Here is a 16,923-nt window from a genome sequence, read left to right as displayed (position 1 = left end):
CGGTTGCCGACTACGATCCTTTCGATCTCCGTCATGAGGCAATAGACTTTCTGACCATTGTCGTCTTCCAACAACGATCCTTCCGACCTACTTCACCATACAACGTCTTTTTGATGACTGTTACCTGCCGACTACGGTCCTTCCGACCTGCGTCACCCGCCGACTACGATCTTTCCGACCTCCGTCACCTGCCAACTATGGTCCTTCTGACCAGCGTCACATGACTACGATTTTTACGACCTCCGTCACCCACAGACTATAGTCTTTCTGACCACCGTCACCCGATTACAGTCTTTCCGACCTCTATTCCCTGTCTACTATGGTTCTTTCGACCACTGTCATCTGACTATAATCTTTTCGACCTCCATCGCCTACCAACCAAACAAACTTGTCAATATTGATTCTTTTAATTCCCACCATGTAATATATTCTATATAATATATATTTGCTATATCAAGCAAAGGCCTTCCCCCAAAGAAGGACCTCATTTGTAATCGACTGCAAATAATATTAGATTCATTCAAACTGGACAAGACCCCATGTTTGTTTCCTCTTTTCAATGATTTTCCACGTAAAAATTCAAGTGTCTCTTATGAATGCTACACAATCTATTTTATCTAATTGTGTTTGATCTTCTTATAAAATTAAGACGTAAAACTTTATATTTATCTAACACCGCGATTATTTGAGGATTCAGGTTTTGTTTGGGGATGTTTTCTTAATGCTTCTTAAGTCAATTTTTTAATGCAAAAAATAAATTTTTGTACTAAAAAATTTATTTAAGAAACAGTAAGAAAGTCATATCCCAATAATTATATGTTATACTACTTTAACAAACTGAAATATTTCGTAATTTCTCGAGTATTCAACACAAAACAAAGTTCCACAGTTCACACCGACAACACCATTATAAAGTAAACTAAACTGAAAATAAATAATAGACAAGGCCCACATCCAGCGAAATATAAGAAAAGAAAGGTGGCCACATTCGGATCCCCTCTTCTTTCCGGAATCATCTCTTTTCTTTCATTATCATTTTAATCTAATTTCATTAAAATGATAAAAAGATAATCTTGAATTATCTGTCAAAACTAATCATAACCCATGCTCTCTCCATCTCAGCCTTTTAGTTCCTCTATAAAATGCCCCATTCTCTCTGTTCTGCTCCGACTCATCCACAAAGCTCTCAGCTTTATCTCCAAGCCTACTCTGGTTTGCTTGTCCTCTCTCTTCGGGCTTAGGGCAAACTGATTTTGGAGGAAAACTGCGGAGAAGATGCAGGCGAAGGAGGAAGATGTTAGCTTGGGAGCTAACAAGTTTCCTGAGAGGCAGGCGATAGGAACTGCGGCCCAAACAGAGGAGAAGGATTACAAAGAGCCACCTTTGGCCCCTTTTTTTGAGCCTGGAGAGCTCGTGTCTTGGTCTTTCTACAGAGCTGGGATAGCAGAGTTTGTAGCCACTTTCCTGTTTCTCTATATTACTATACTCACTGTGATGGGAGTTGTGAGCGCCAAAACCAAGTGCAGTACTGTAGGAATTCAGGGGATAGCTTGGTCTTTTGGTGGAATGATCTTTGCTCTTGTCTACTGTACCGCAGGGATTTCAGGTTAGATTTTTTTTAAAAAAATTTTGTTCTTTGTGTTTTTTTATATATATTTTGAATAATTTGGCAGTTTGGATTTGCTTTGTTTTACCTGTTTCTTAGATTGGTTGGCCTTTTTAACCCTTATTTGCCTATCCTGATCACTGCACTAGTTTTTCACCATATTATTGCACTCTTTCTTGCCTGTCTTTTTTGCCTATTCAATCTCTCTTCCCAAAGTTCTTGGGTAAAGTTTTATCCATCTCTCTCTCTCTCTCTCTCTCTCTCTCTCTCTCTCTCTCTCTCTCTCTCCCCTTTTGCATCTCTACCAAAAGACAATCTTTCGAACTCCATCTTACAAAAAATATAAGGATCTTTTATAGCTTCTGTTGAGTGTTTGACTGTCTTTGTAAAAAGGAAATGAAAATAAATCAGAAATTAAAGTTATTCGGTGGTCTGTTCATCCGCAAGCAATTCATAAATTTCTCGTATTTCGTTCAATTTCCTCAACTTTACTCGTCTTGAAACAGAGCCTAATAGATTTATTTTTAATTAATTTTCTTGAAGTATTTCGTGTTAAAGCACTCAACTCTTCCTTCTAGGTTTCCTTGAGAGTAAATATTATATACTTTTGTAGAATTCATACATAAAGTAAATAATAGCGTTGAAGTTAAATCAGAACCATGAGATGAAATTAAAGTTTTTTTTTTGGGTTCTTCTGCTGATGATCTAATGGATAGTTTGGTGATCATTTCTTGATACTGGCGGTGTTCAGGCGGGCACATCAATCCAGCTGTGACATTTGGGCTCTTCCTGGCCCGGAAGCTCTCCCTCCCTAGAGCTCTCTACTACATGGTAATGCAGTGCCTAGGAGCCATCTGCGGCGCTGGCGTTGTCAAGGGTTTCAAGAGAAGCATCTACATGGCCAACAATGGAGGCACCAACTCTGTGAGCCCCGGATACAGCAAGGGGGACGGTCTTGGAGCTGAGATTGTCGGCACCTTCGTCCTCGTCTATACAGTCTTCTCCGCTACTGATGCCAAGAGAAGTGCCAGAGATTCTCATGTCCCTGTGAGCACTCTACCCATCAAATGCTTTTATTTGATTGTGTTCGGAAAAAGCTTGGCTTTGAATATTCTCTTTAACATCAAAATTTAGGCTTCCTTAGGGACGGCTTTCTTTAAGAAGCCTCTTTTTAGTATAAAATTAAAAAATTTAAGTTGTTTTACAAATTAGAAAGAAAATCGTCCCAAATAAAATCTAAATTTGAAGGCTAGAGTTTAGCTATAACTAATCAGCTTATGATTCTCATGTCCCTGTTTAAGCTAAAATTAAAGAAACTGCCTTACGGCATAACCACCCAATTGACTAGCGGCGCTACCATAGGTGAAAGATTTCCATGGATCGATTAGCATGTCATTTTGCTAGCTATTGCAGCCACTAAATATGATCAAAAGTGTCTTTCATTTGATTGAGGTTTAATTTGGGACGGCTTTCTTACTGCTTTTTAAAACAACTTTTTGATAAAAAATTAAAAATTTTGTACTAAAAAGCTGTTTTAATAAGCAATAAGAAAACCGTCCCAAACGAAATCTGAATCAACAGTAGTATGATCAAACAGTTTAGCATGGGAGGAGTGAGAGCTTTTTGTTACAGTATCTGAAGCGATTTGCGAGAGTATGTTAGTTTATCTTTTCTGATATACGATTTGAAGAAAAAAAATGGATTTTGTTTGCAGATTCTTGCGCCACTTCCAATTGGGTTTGCCGTATTCCTCGTTCATTTGGCCACAATTCCGATCACCGGCACCGGCATCAACCCAGCGAGGAGCCTTGGAGCTGCCATCATCTACAATAGGGATCATGCTTGGGATGATCAGGCAAGCCATCATCTTGATATCGTTCAAAATCTAAATAACAGGAAATTAATTATCATATTAATGATCTAAGAAATGTTTCTCCTTTTCTTATTTTTTTACTCTCAGTGGATCTTCTGGGTTGGACCGTTCATCGGAGCTGCACTAGCTGCTTTCTACCACCAGGTTGTCATAAGGGCAATCCCTTTCAAGAGCAGGTCTTGAGCTTTTAGCTGCGTAAAACCTATATCTCTGTGAATCAGAAGCTGTGGCTTTGAATTGACTCTAGTCTTCTATCATCGTCCACTATATGTGAGCCTTCTGCTTTTATTTTGTTTCCCCCTTTTTTCCTTCCTCTCTCTCTCTCTGCTCCTTGATCAAGTTTGTAAATTATTAAGCATGGGTATGCTATGGACCGACTTTATGGAATTTAGAGTGGTTTCTCTTATATTTCTCATCACCTGCATAATGTTTTTCTATGGATCATTTGGTTGCTTCGAAATTTAAATTTTTTTAGAAAATAGGAAATTGTTTCAAATCATCTTTACTTACAGATCGACTAACATTAATTTCATATGAAAATTTTTGTGTAGGAAATTCTGTTAAAAAAATGATTAAAGAATGAAGTAAAATTTTGGATATGTCACAAGTAATATGTATAAATTCATCTTTCAAAAGTCTTTGACTTTTTTTTTTTTAAATTTCAACATACTTTTTTTAAGCTCTCTCCAAAATGAACAATTTATTTTTTACATTGGAAATGAGTGAAAATGCTAAATTATAATTAATGACGAATTTAACGGGACGTGAAGATATATACTTCTAAATTATTAATATATATTTATCAATAATAAAATAATAAAATTCAATTTTCTTATTTTATGTTTATAAGTATCTATTGGCGTTGTCTTGAATTTGGCTCAATCCTTCATTACAAGAAAATGGGTCATCAAAAAAGAAGCTTGATATTAGCTACAGATAAAAAATTACGGATGATTTGTTTATTCTTAAACAAAAATTTAGGTTAAAGTATGAATGATTTATTTGCAAAAAAAATCAAGATGATGTAATTGATTAATCATTCAATTTCTCCAAAATATAGGTTAGAGTTGCCTTGAATTTGGCTCAACTCCTATTTGTTCATATTCTTGATCATTATAAGCTTCACATATATGTCAGAAGTCCAAGGGGCCTGATTAGTGATAGAAAGAAAACAGAGAATGGCAGGGAAACAGAGAAGACAGTAAAACAAGAAGAAGGAAATGTATATCATTCAAGCAGATCTAATAACAGAGTACAGAGGACAATATATAGAAAGAGCTTAATGGCTCAGTATGTAAATACAATGCAAATAAGTATAACGGTCGTTTACAATTAGGTCGTTGTGTCAAGGAGCTACGTACCAAATTAAATATATATAAAAAATAATTTTATAAATATTTTGTTTTTTATCAAGTTTTCATGTCTTGGAGCTGCACCTAATTATAACATAGAAAATGGTAGAAAATTCAAAAGAGATGCTTAATTAAGGTCGTGACGCTCGTGATTATGTTAATCTTCATTAAAGAGCAGGAGGGCGAATGTCTACGGAATTATTTTTTATGGTTAGGTACTGCAGTGGTTGGGTTGGAATGATGATAGCTTGTGGGCGCCCCTCACATGGGCTCTGCTCAGCCACTGCTGCTTTGAGCTCAACGGCTAGTTTTATGATCCTATATATGTTTTGAAGCGAAGATAGATTAGATTAATTTTCTTAAAAGTTCTTTAACTAAGGATTTGCCTTACAAAGGAATGTATTTGAAATCATACTATATATAAATCTCATTTATAATTAGTGTCATTTAACTATTGCTTGCGAGTTAAAACAACTTTATGAAAAGTTTGTGCGTTTGATTGGCATTGCTTTAGGTAAGCATCTTTTGCTCTTTAGTGGCAGAGTTCCCAAAAAAAGGATTTGTCGTTCTCTGGCTTTGGCCTTATTTCCCCGCGGGTTAGGAAAATGTCGCTCTAGCGATTAACTTTAGTTGATTAGGTTTTGAGTTAGGCTTCGTTTGGGACCATTTTCTTAATGCTTTATAAAGTAATTTTTTATACTAGAAAATTACTTTAAGAAACAGAAAAAAAGTCGTCCTAAATGAAACCTTAATGATTTAGTGCTTTCATAAATATCTCGAAAAAAAATATGAAAAAAGATTTATAAATTTGACAAATAACTTCAGTTTTTTAGATGAACTAAAAAATAATAGAGGTATATATTGTTATGAAATATGTGATAAATAAAAACATAATAAAATATTTATATATAGATAGTAGAATAAATATCATAGAGAAATTAAGATGTTACAAATTTATGTTCACTACGATACTAATTTCTTTTTTAATAACTTGTATATGCCAAATGCCATGCTGTTAACATAAGTGGTAGCAAAGATAAAAGTATTTTTTTATTGATATGTTTTTGTTTTTAAATTATGCATTTACAATCAGTTAGATTCTCTGAAAATATTGCTATATTCCCAATTTTTTTAGTATCTATGCCCGATAATTTATTTTAATTAACAGACATGTAAATCATCTTGATTTGTTGGTTGGGAGCTTTGTTACTAACCAAGAGGTTTTGGGTTTGAGTCTTGTATGATATAGGTAATCATTCCAAAAATATCATTTATATCCCTCCTCTCTTCATTACGGGTATTATATATATTATATTCATGAAATATTCTAGAAATAAATGAGTACAAAAATAGATATAATATTCCTAAGGCATAGTTTAGCCAAGATGCACCGCATCATTATGTATGTGATGTATATATTTGTCTTTATTGACTAAAAAATGGCAATAAATAAATAAAATTTTTATTACAAAACGAGATTATGGGTTGCCTCATTAGGGAACTTTTATTTTATCCAGTGAACGTACGCAGAGGAAGGTTCGGTTTTAGACAAAAAAGCGTCTGTACCGAGTTTTTTACAGGCGCGAAAAACTCGGTACAGACACTTTTTGTGTCTAAAACCGAACCTTCCTCTGCATATGTTCACTAGATAGAATAAAAGTTCCTCATTAGGACGGAAAGCGAGTGAGGTGATTAATGCGGGATCTACGGCGATGAGGTGGAATACATGAGAGAAAATAATATAATATATTTATGGTTGTAGGCAAATTAGTGTATTATATAAACAATTGGGATGCAGCTGATCGTGATTTGAATCTAAATAATAATTGGATCATAAATCATATGAACTGTTTATTTTATTGGATCACATAAAATTTAAGCCATGCAATTTATTGAAATTATTGTGCTGTCAAATAATTAGTGGCTATCGTTACCTGAGTTGAGGCTAATGGGCCATATTCAGATTTAAATTGATTCGAATCTGTCTAATTTAAACTCGACCGATTTATTATTTTAGTTAAAACATATTGAATCACAACGCAGTTGGGAAAATATTGTTTATTTTTTTGCCTAACTTTTATTCCATTATAAATTGTAACGTATGTTATAAAAAGAAAAGAATAAACTAAACCAAATCTTAAAGGAGCCAAATTTTTAAAAGCTATACGCTGTTGAGAAATTTAATTGTTGAATTAATGTTAAAAAGTAAAAAATATATATATTAGATAGTAAAGATGTTAGTGGTTTTACTTAGGTATGATAGTATAGTTTGAGTGTATTATCTTTAATTAAGAATGTATATCTACTTAAAAAGTTTGAAATTAGTTAGTTGATTATTAGTAAATACAATAATTTCGATTTGAATTGTTTTAAGACTGATCAAATGAGTTTTCATGAATTCACCAATCAAGAATTTAGAACCTACATTTTACAAAAAAAAAATATAATAGGTGCATTAGGTATAATGACCAAACTTAATTATGTTAGCATTGTAGGATGGACTCAACCGTTGCTATGTTGATGTTAGCGACTGAGGGTCAGTTGATTATTGATGATCAATTCTATCCCACATATTACAGAGGGCATAATCATCCTCTGAATGTTTCAAGTAACACATCATTAGAGCAGTTGAAATTGGAAGTGTTGAGGGTCCTTGGACATGATGCAATATTCTTTAAAGTAAACTTGACTAGTCGCCTCCCAGTAGTCAATGATGTAATTGCATCACCACTTCTTGATGATGAGGTCTGCTATATTGCTTTACGCCAGGCTAATACGAAACTTGTGGTAATTTAAATTGAAATTGAGAGTTCTTGCAATGCACTTTCGAAGAAGAGTGTACCAACAACTACTCCGGCGGAACAATGTAATTCATTAAGCAGTGCTGAAATGTTGATTTTGTAGTCAAGTAGTGCATGTAGACAATCTTTCTAATACCCTATAAGTTTGAGCTTATTAGCCTATTCTTACTAATTTATAAATTTGACAATAGTGGCTTAGTGTAATGGATTTATAATGATTGCACTAATACGAGGTCTCTCAGCTGACATGTTGTTTCTAGTGCTGCTAGGCCCTCATTGCGGTATTCACCCAGTAATGAGCCCTGAGTAGAAGATTTGTTAAAGAATCTAAATTTAATCAATGAAGGTTATGAAACTATGAGCAGTTAGTCAAATGATGGGTCGTCTAATTTGGGTGAAAGAAACGAAGATGAGTTTCACGGGTGCAGACTTTACTTGCTGAAGGCGCCCTGCCAGGCATCTGATACTTACTATGCAAGGGCTCGAGTAAATTAACTTATGGTAAATACTAAACCCTACTCAATAATTAAAGTTTATCTAATCATCACATACATATTATAGGATATTATTAATTCTATATTACAACGGGAGCGTATCTTGGATATTTAAGATGTATTTCGATCTTTTTTGGGCAAGATTTCAATTCCAAAATGAAATAGCTATAAACAAATATAAAGAGATATACAAGGAACTATGGAGCCAACTATACATTACAGATACTCGATATCGTGGACAATCTGATTCCATGTCCACCAGTTTAAAAAGTTCAGCTACATATGGAAGCCCCTCGGACTTTTGCGTGGGATCATCTTCACTTTGCAGATCCTAAACCATCGTAATAATTTAGCAGTGCTCCCATAGAAGGTTTGAGTATCAAGACCGAGTATCAGAAATGGCCAACCATTGAGATTCATTGGGCACCATTCGATGCAGGTAACTCATCACAACAGTGTACCCCAACACCTATTCAGTTGCTCACTCCTGCATATATCCCATCATCTGCGCATCTTATTGTCTGCGTTAGCGATCAACATACTACTGATCATGTCGAAGAACATCATGAACTTCGTCATAGGCTAACTCGTCATCCAGATCACTACACTCCAGGCACATATGTGTTGCCCGTAGACATCGAAAGAAATGATAGGTTTAACCTTTGTGAGTTGTTCGGCATTATGTCCTATAGTTGCCTTATTTTGTTTGTAATACTTAAAACAACTAATAACTCACATATTTTCGAGCAATTATTAGGTCCTTTCACTGGATGTAGAGGAAGGTTCGGTTTTAGTCAAAAATAGGTAAAAAGTGCAAATACCGAGTTTTTTGAAAAACTCGGTATTTTTTCAAAAAACTCGGTATTTGCACTTTTTTAGGCAAAACCGAACCTTTCTCTAGGTCCTTGCACCGGACCAAATAAAAACTCCATATTTTCAATACTATTTATATATTTGGATACATTATTTGTTTTATGTGTCAGCTACTTAAAATATTTTTAATTAAAAGGTTTAGTAATATATCATATGTATCATAGAAGTTAAAGTAATTTCATGAAATTTAATGAAAATATTTAATAATATGACCATACTCTAGAACCATATGCAAACCAATAGAACCTATACATCATTTCAAAAAAATAAAAAATAAAAAAAATATGCAATTTATAATTCACTAAATAAATTTATTTAGATTTTTTATTAAAGGTATTCAAACATCATAAGTGAAAAATTTATCCTAATCACTAGCTTCATATTTAATTAAAATATTTAGTAGAACCAAATATTCAGATATCAAATTAATTAAGTTTTTAAGTGAAATGAGTTATCTTTTTTCAAATTAAAACGAGAGGTTAATTCTTCATATTGAATCAGCCAAGCCATCAAATTTTTACAAAAAAAAAAAAAAAAATTAAAATTAAAATAATCTGATGGCTCTTCTTGTCTTTTAAATTGTGTTGGAAACTCACAAGCCCAACCCATTACTACCCACCTGCCAACCCTCTCAACCCAGTATCATAAGCCAGCCTACTGGCCCACTCAACCTGCTCTTCTGAATAGGCCCGCTGGCCAATCCAGCTACTAAAACATCCAGGGCAATTACAGATCAACAAGCCGGTCATTACCAAGGTTAACGACTGGCTTCAAAAAATATTTTTTCTCCCCTCCGTTTCCCTTCAACTAATAATATTATTCAACAACTCACTTTTAAAAAATTGTCCATCTTAAAAGAGTCTATTGGTTGGGATAAAATATTCCTTGGCTCCATATTTATCAGTGGAGGGATAGGCGTTCTTTTTATTATAATAATAATTATTTTTTTAATTTTTACATACATAACACTTCAAATTAGTGTAAATACATATTCAACACCCAAAATTTTATAATTATTGATATATCACCCCCTTTTTCATCTATTCTAACACTTCGTTGAACCCCCCATAAAAAAATCCTGCATTTAGTTTGCGAGGTTTGCGAGCGGAGCCTCCTCGACTGGTTCCACTTATGCTCTCATGGCTGCAAGGTAAGATATCAAAAATCTCCATTGCCCCTTCTCTGATTCTTCAAAATTCATAGATTGTTGGAACATCAAATGAAACCAGAGTCAGGAAGGTGAAGAAAAACCAAAGCTCTGATGCGCGAAGTAAGCTTCTGCCTCCACGACCAAGCCCGTTTCTTCCTCCTTGTTGTCGTTTAGGAGATGAATGATGATGATGAGTATCTCGATTCATCTTCAATTATGGGAGAAAGTGGGAATGGTGTGAACTATCTGCTTACCCAGACGAGGTTATTAGAGTAGCGGCAAAATACCCTACCATGCTCTCTCTCTCTTTTATCAGGGAGAGACTCCTCCCTTCTTTTCAAGCTTCCCAAGTCTCCTAACCCTCACGACAATTGGACTTGATATCTCAACTTCATGCAGTACATGCGGATAAATCTTCTTCACTTAGTTCTGGGCCATCTGCCTCGTTCGATCTTCCTAATGCCCAAGCTCTGAACAATAATGGTCATGTTGGTTTGGAAACTCTCCAAAATAAGTTGGATGCTCATCAAAATCAGCATTATGGTTCACAATTTGGGTTTATAATGCAGCAGTAGCTGCAACCTCAAAAATTTCCATCATTGCATCATTTAGTTAACCAACTTGCAAATCTTTCAGGCATATTATCTCCTAAGCAGTTGTGTTCTACAGATATAACACAAGCAATGATGGTGAGTCTCTCGTAGTGACCGGAGATGCCCTCAAGCTCGTACAGGCGATAAATCGCACGACAGGTGAGTCTCTCGTAGTGACAAGAGATGCCCTCGAGCTCGTCCAGAAGAGAGATTGCATGACGAGTGAGTTTCTCGTAGTGACCGGAGATGCCCTTGAGCTCGTCCAGGCGAGAGATCGAACAACAAGAGAAGGGATTTTTGACAGGTGTTATAACGGAGTGTTAGAATAGATGAAAATGTGAATTTTATGAGGTATATCAGTAAATACTAAACTAGAGTGTTGAATATGTATTTACAATAATTTGAAGTATTACGTAAAATTTTTTTTTTTTTATTTTGGAGAAATTGAGGGCGAGGCTTACTCATTCACTATAACGCTTAATTACAAGGGCAAAAAGCCCGCAGACTCAAGAAGACGTAAAATCTATGTCGAGCTGCACAAAAAATAGCAATGTTTACATGTAATTCAAACAGAAATTAAATGGCTAAAACAGTTATACAATTCCAAAGAAATTACTCAGTCAAAAAAAGATACCCACAGTATAGCTATATGCAGCTGGAATAAAGCATTCCAGGTTGCCCAAAGAGAAAGACCATCCAAGAGAATGCAAGCCATCAGTAATGAAGGGTCTGGTACTGTATCATCATAGTTCACAATATTTGCAAGTAATTGAAATAGAAATCACATTAAGATTTTATTTGAGACGACTTTTTTTTTACATTTTCAAGCAATTTTTTGTATTAAAATTTTTTGAAAGCAGCAAAAAAAATAGTGGGCAAAATTTATCCTAAACAAAACTTAAGAAGCTTAAATTTTTTTTGAAACATGTAGAAAGCAACTTTTTAATATATTTATTTTAGAAGCAGCAAAAAAATAATGACTAAATAAAAAATTATGATTGTAGTTTAAAAAGTAAAGTAATAAAAAAAACTATTCCTTAAGCTTTATTTGGGGTAGTTTTCTTTCTGCTTCTTAAAACAATTTATTATATTAAAAAATTACTTTAAGAAGAAAAAAAAAATCCAAACGAAGGCTTCATTTGGGATGGCTTTTTTGTTGCTTTTTAAAGGTGATTTCTAGTACAAATTTTTTTTTTTAAAAAAATTGCACTAAAAAGTTACTTTAAAAAACACTAAAACAGCCGTCTCAAATGAAGCCTGTCTCTTTTAAAATTTTTTATAACTTTCTGTGCAATGCTGATTATTTTAAAAATGTCAACCCACTAATTATGTTTAGGTTCAGCTTGATATATGCCTTCTAAAATCTCAATTTCAATATTCCTTGCGTTTTCTTTTGATTTTGCAATACTGAACTTGACAATTTACTGTTGTTCCGAAAGGGGTGTGGACCGTGCGCGTGATATGCCCTAAGGAGCTCTGCTAGGGTTTGTGCCGCCGGGGGTTTCTCTTCGCCTCTGGCTTAGGAGGGCTCCTCCCTCCTAAGATGGCTGCCTCTCCGCAAGATTTTCCACGCCTCCCATCCACCTTTGTGCTAGATCCTTCGCCTGGGGGACTTTCTTACGCTGCTAACGTCTCTGCCTCCTCCTCTTCCAAGCCCGCCAACTTCCCTGTTTCCTTCTTCAATCCGACTCAAAAGCTTTCTTTCAAGGCAGATGATTTGTCTTAAGGGAAAACCATTTGGACTTCGACTCTTATCGGGTATTCGTTAGGCCCTCGTCCCTATTATGAAAGGCTTCTAAAATCCATGTTAAAGCTTTGGCCTCTTAAAGGCTCCTTGACTCTTCTCTCCCTTCCCGATGGCTTTTTTCTGCTCAAGTTTACTACTGCGGAAGACCTTGACATGGTGCTCTCTGGTGGACCTTGGTTCATTCTGGGCAAACCCTTTATTTTGCAACGCTGGTCGCCAAAATTCAAGCCTAAGAGGGATGAGGCTGCTCCGATCCCCATCTGGATAAAGATTGTGGACTTTCTGCTAGTTCTCTGGACTCCTATTGGTATTTCTAAGATTGCTAGCTACATCGGTATCCCGATCTCGGTGGACAATCTTACGGCTACTCGATCCAGACTGACGTACGCTAGGGTTTGTGTCCTCATCTCTAAGGATTCGGCTCTCCCTGACGAAATCCCTCTTGAAATCGAAGGTGAGGATTTGGTTTTAAAAGTTTTATATGACTGGAAGCCGGATAAATGCGAAGGTTGCGGCTCTTTTATTCATCCGTACTCTCTTTGCCCTAAAAACTCGAATCCACAACCTGTTATTCCCCCTCAACCCCCGATAAATCGTGGACGAAGCTCCTCAAGACATCGCTCCTCCAGAAACCATCGATCAAAATCAATTTTGCCACCTCCCAAACCTATCTCAACTGATGCAAACCTCATTCCAACTCAGGTGTTGATCCCTATTGAATCCTCTTTACCACAATCTAAGCCTATTCCTCCTCCTCCTTCTGAACCTCTCACCACATCTACTAAATCCCCCCCGATTCCGAATCTCAACACTCCCATAGAGGTCTCCTCCTCTACTGGGCAGCCTGCCTCTCCCAGATTGTTGTTACCTCCAAAGATTCCTCTCCTAAACAAATTTGCCTCATTGCAAAATGAAGATCATCTTCTCCCAGATTCTGTGGACTCTGTCTCTGATTCAGAATTAGCTTCCTCTTCTAACGCTAATGATGATACTGGACAATTGCATTCCTCTGATAAGAAAAGTCACAATACTAGATCCACAGTGGATAAACAAAAGTCTCCTAGCCAATCCAAATCAATGAAAGGAAAGTCGGCCAAGAAGGCCAATAGTAAAAAGTCCTAATGTCCTTACCTAAATTAGCTTGTTGGAATGTAAGGGGGTTTAACAGCCCTGAAATTGTGAGTTCTTGCAAGTCTCTTATCAGCTCTCATAATCTTAAGTTACTTTGTATTTTGGAAGCCAAAATTTCTCCTTCTTCTGTTATGGACCCTTAGTTTTTACGCAAACACCGTCTCTTTGATAGTGAAGATAGTTGTCACAACTTTGAGGACTCTTCTGTGGGTCGTATCTGGATAAAATGGGACAATTCGATTATCTCCTTCACTAGAATCTCCTCCTCTCCGCAATTTATTCATGGTACTATATCAGTGGGCTCATTCCCACCGATTTTTCTCACTGTAATTTATGCCTTTAACTCCATGGAGGAACGGAAAAATCTTTGGGAGGCTCTTTCTACTATTTCTATCAATATGGATCAACTTTGGGTTATTTTGGGTGACTTCAATTGTATCAGATTTGAAAATGAAAAGGCAGGGGGTACTACTGTTTCTAATAGTAGATTGAGAGAATTAAATAGCATTATTTTTAAATGCGGGGTTCATGACCTTTCTTCTACGGGCCTTTTTTATACTTGGTATAACCAACGGGTGGAATATCCAATTCATATTAAATTGGATAGAGTTTTGGTGAATAATGCATTGTTGGATTTTCTCCCCACTGCCTACTACACTGTGGAATCTCATCTAGGTTCAGATCATTCTCCATTAATTTTCAACTCTACTCATGATAAGCCATTATCTGTTAGGTTTATGTTCAAGAATTACTGGATAAATATGGAAGGTTTTTGGGATGATATGCTTAATGCCTTTTCTTCTAGATCTGCTAGAAGTCCAATGGCATCCTTTCAACATAGCTTACAACTTCTTAAGAGGTTTTTTAAAAACAGAACTTGGGCATCTTCTTCATACCTTTCTAATGCTTTATTAGAAGTTAAAAGTAAACAAAACCTTTGTTTGGCTGAGCTTCAACATAGACCTCTTGACTTGGAGTTAAATCAAAATCTTAAGAGTATTAATGAGGAGATGGCCTCTTTACAAGCAAGCTGGACTTCTTGGTTATCTCAGCGTGCTAAAACCTTATGGCTTACAAAGGGTGAAGATGATTTGGGTTTTCTCTTTGCTAAAATAAGAAGTTGAAACAATAAGAATTGCATTAAGGAGATTACTATAGTTGATGGTCACTTTACTTCTTTTGGTGACATCTCTAGAGCTATTATTAAGCACTTTGAGGGGTTATATAATTCAAATCATTTCAATATCCAATTACCTCTTAATATCCCACCGGGTAAAATGGTTCCTCAACATTACAGTGATTTGTTTGTTGCACCATTGTCTCTTGAAGAAGTTAAAAAGGCAGTTTTTGATGGGAATGAGAATATAGCTCCAGGGCCTGATGGTTTCACTTATGCATTCTATAAAAAATCTTGGCATGTTATTGGTTTGCAATTATATAATGCTATAAACAATTTTTTTCTAAGGGATCTTTGCCGAGAGGTGTTAAGGCTACGGCTATAGCTTTAATACCTAAATGTTCGCATGCTGCTAACATCAATGACTACAGACCAATCTCTCTTTGTAACGTTTTATACAAAATTGTTGCTAAAACTTTGGCAAATAGACTGAAAGTGGTCCTCCCATATATCATTCATGAAAGGCAATCTGGCTTTATTACTAATAGATGTTCCACTGACAACATTATTCTTGCAGCTGATATATTGAGAGATTTTAAGGGTCAGGAGAAATTTTTTGGTGCTAAACTTGATATCAAAAAGGCTTTTGATACAGTTTCGAGGGAATTTATTATTGCCAGACTTGCTCAGAAGGGGTTCCCTAATGACTTTGTTAACTGGATCAAAGGCTGCATAAGTGAGGTTCATTTTTCTATTTGTTTTAATGGTTCTCTTGAAGGTTTCTTCAATTCAACATCGAGACTCAGGCAAGGATGCCCCTTATCACCCCTTCTCTTTTGTATTGCAATGGATGGTCTTTCCCAACTCCTTTCTGACACCCAAAAATTCCAAGGCATTTTTTGCAAAAATGTCCAAATCAGCCATCTGATGTATGCTGATGACCTTTTAGTGGTTGGGAAATCATCTATTCAAAATGCTAGACAACTAAATCAATGTTTGCAGATCTTTGGAGCTTTATCTGGCCTTCTCATTAACTCCAATAAGAGTGCCATCATTTTCTCCCATCAAAGTGTTGAAAATCAATTGATTTGTGAAGAGCTTGGTATTCTTAATGTCAACCTCCACCTTACCTACTTGGGCATCCCCATATCAACAAAAGACTTAAAATTTCTCACTTCCAACCTCTATTGAGCAGAAAAAATCTGCTCTACTTGCAGGTTGGAAGAATAAGTTTCTCTCTTTTGCAGGTAGGGTTCAATTTCTCAAATTCACTATCTCCAACACCCTTGCTTATTGGATAAGGGGTTCCATCATACCAAAGAGTTGCTGTGCTACTATTAATAAACTTTGTGCAAAGTTTTTATTCCATAACAACTTGGTGGAGAGGAAACTTCATTTCATTTCTTGGAAATCTGTTACTCTTCCTAAATCTAAGGGTGGTCTTGGCATACCTTCAATTGAGGCTCTCTATTTTGGGATTTGTTGCTCTATTATTGGAAGGTTCTACAACAATCAAAACATGCTCACTCACTGGTTCAAAGCCAAATTCATCTCTCCTTGGAAACCCTCTTCTTCTAATGCACCCAAATTCTGGAAAAAAATTGCTCAAACAGCACTTAGAATTAAGGATGAGTTAATTTTTTCTGTTTCAGATTCCAGTGACTTTGCTTTTCTTTGGGATCCTTGGCTCTCTAGGCAAGTCATTGGGGAGGCTCATTGGGGGATGGATGTATCTAAGGTGAAAGACTTCTATTTTAATGGTATATGGCATCTTCCTAATGCCATCCCTTCAAGTATAACTGATCAAATTATGGCTGTGGAAATCAAAAGGAATAATGAGGTTTTGTGGAAGGGTTCCCAGAAGTGGTTATTCAAAAATTTTATGGAATTTTATTATGCTAACTTGCCTACTGTGGACTGGTATAATGCTATATGGCATAAGTATCATGCGTTGAAATTTGCATGCTTTGCTTGGATGGCAAGATTGGGTAAGCTTAAAACTGCTGACAACCTGCTCTCTAGAGGCATCCAGGTGCCTTTGAACTGCTCTTTTTGTCTAGGAAATATGGAAACCATACTCATTTATTCTTTACTTGTGACTTTGCCTTCTATATACTGACAACTATCCTCCCAGATTTTAATTGCTTCTTTCTCAGGCCAAACTTACCCCAAACTCTTGAATTTAT

At 35.8% G+C, this 16,923-nt stretch overlaps 1 protein-coding gene across 1 annotated transcript; it reads left to right on the top strand.

Moving 5' to 3' along the window:
- The first annotated feature begins 1,163 nt into the window (after positions 1-1,163).
- LOC110099985 (aquaporin PIP1-2-like) lies at positions 1,164-3,894 on the top strand. The gene is made up of 4 exons (XM_020827333.2): positions 1,164-1,606; positions 2,358-2,653; positions 3,321-3,461; positions 3,567-3,894. Exons 1-4 carry the CDS (start codon positions 1,276-1,278, stop codon positions 3,660-3,662), a joined length of 864 nt encoding a protein of 287 aa, XP_020682992.1. The 5' UTR covers positions 1,164-1,275; the 3' UTR covers positions 3,663-3,894.
- Positions 3,895-16,923: the final 13,029 nt, after the last annotated feature.

This window comes from Dendrobium catenatum, unplaced genomic scaffold, assembly GCF_001605985.2.
Source record: "Dendrobium catenatum unplaced genomic scaffold, ASM160598v2 fragScaff_scaffold_1595, whole genome shotgun sequence".
NCBI lineage: Eukaryota > Viridiplantae > Streptophyta > Magnoliopsida > Asparagales > Orchidaceae > Dendrobium > Dendrobium catenatum.
This window is presented reverse-complemented; position numbering and strand designations above follow the sequence as displayed.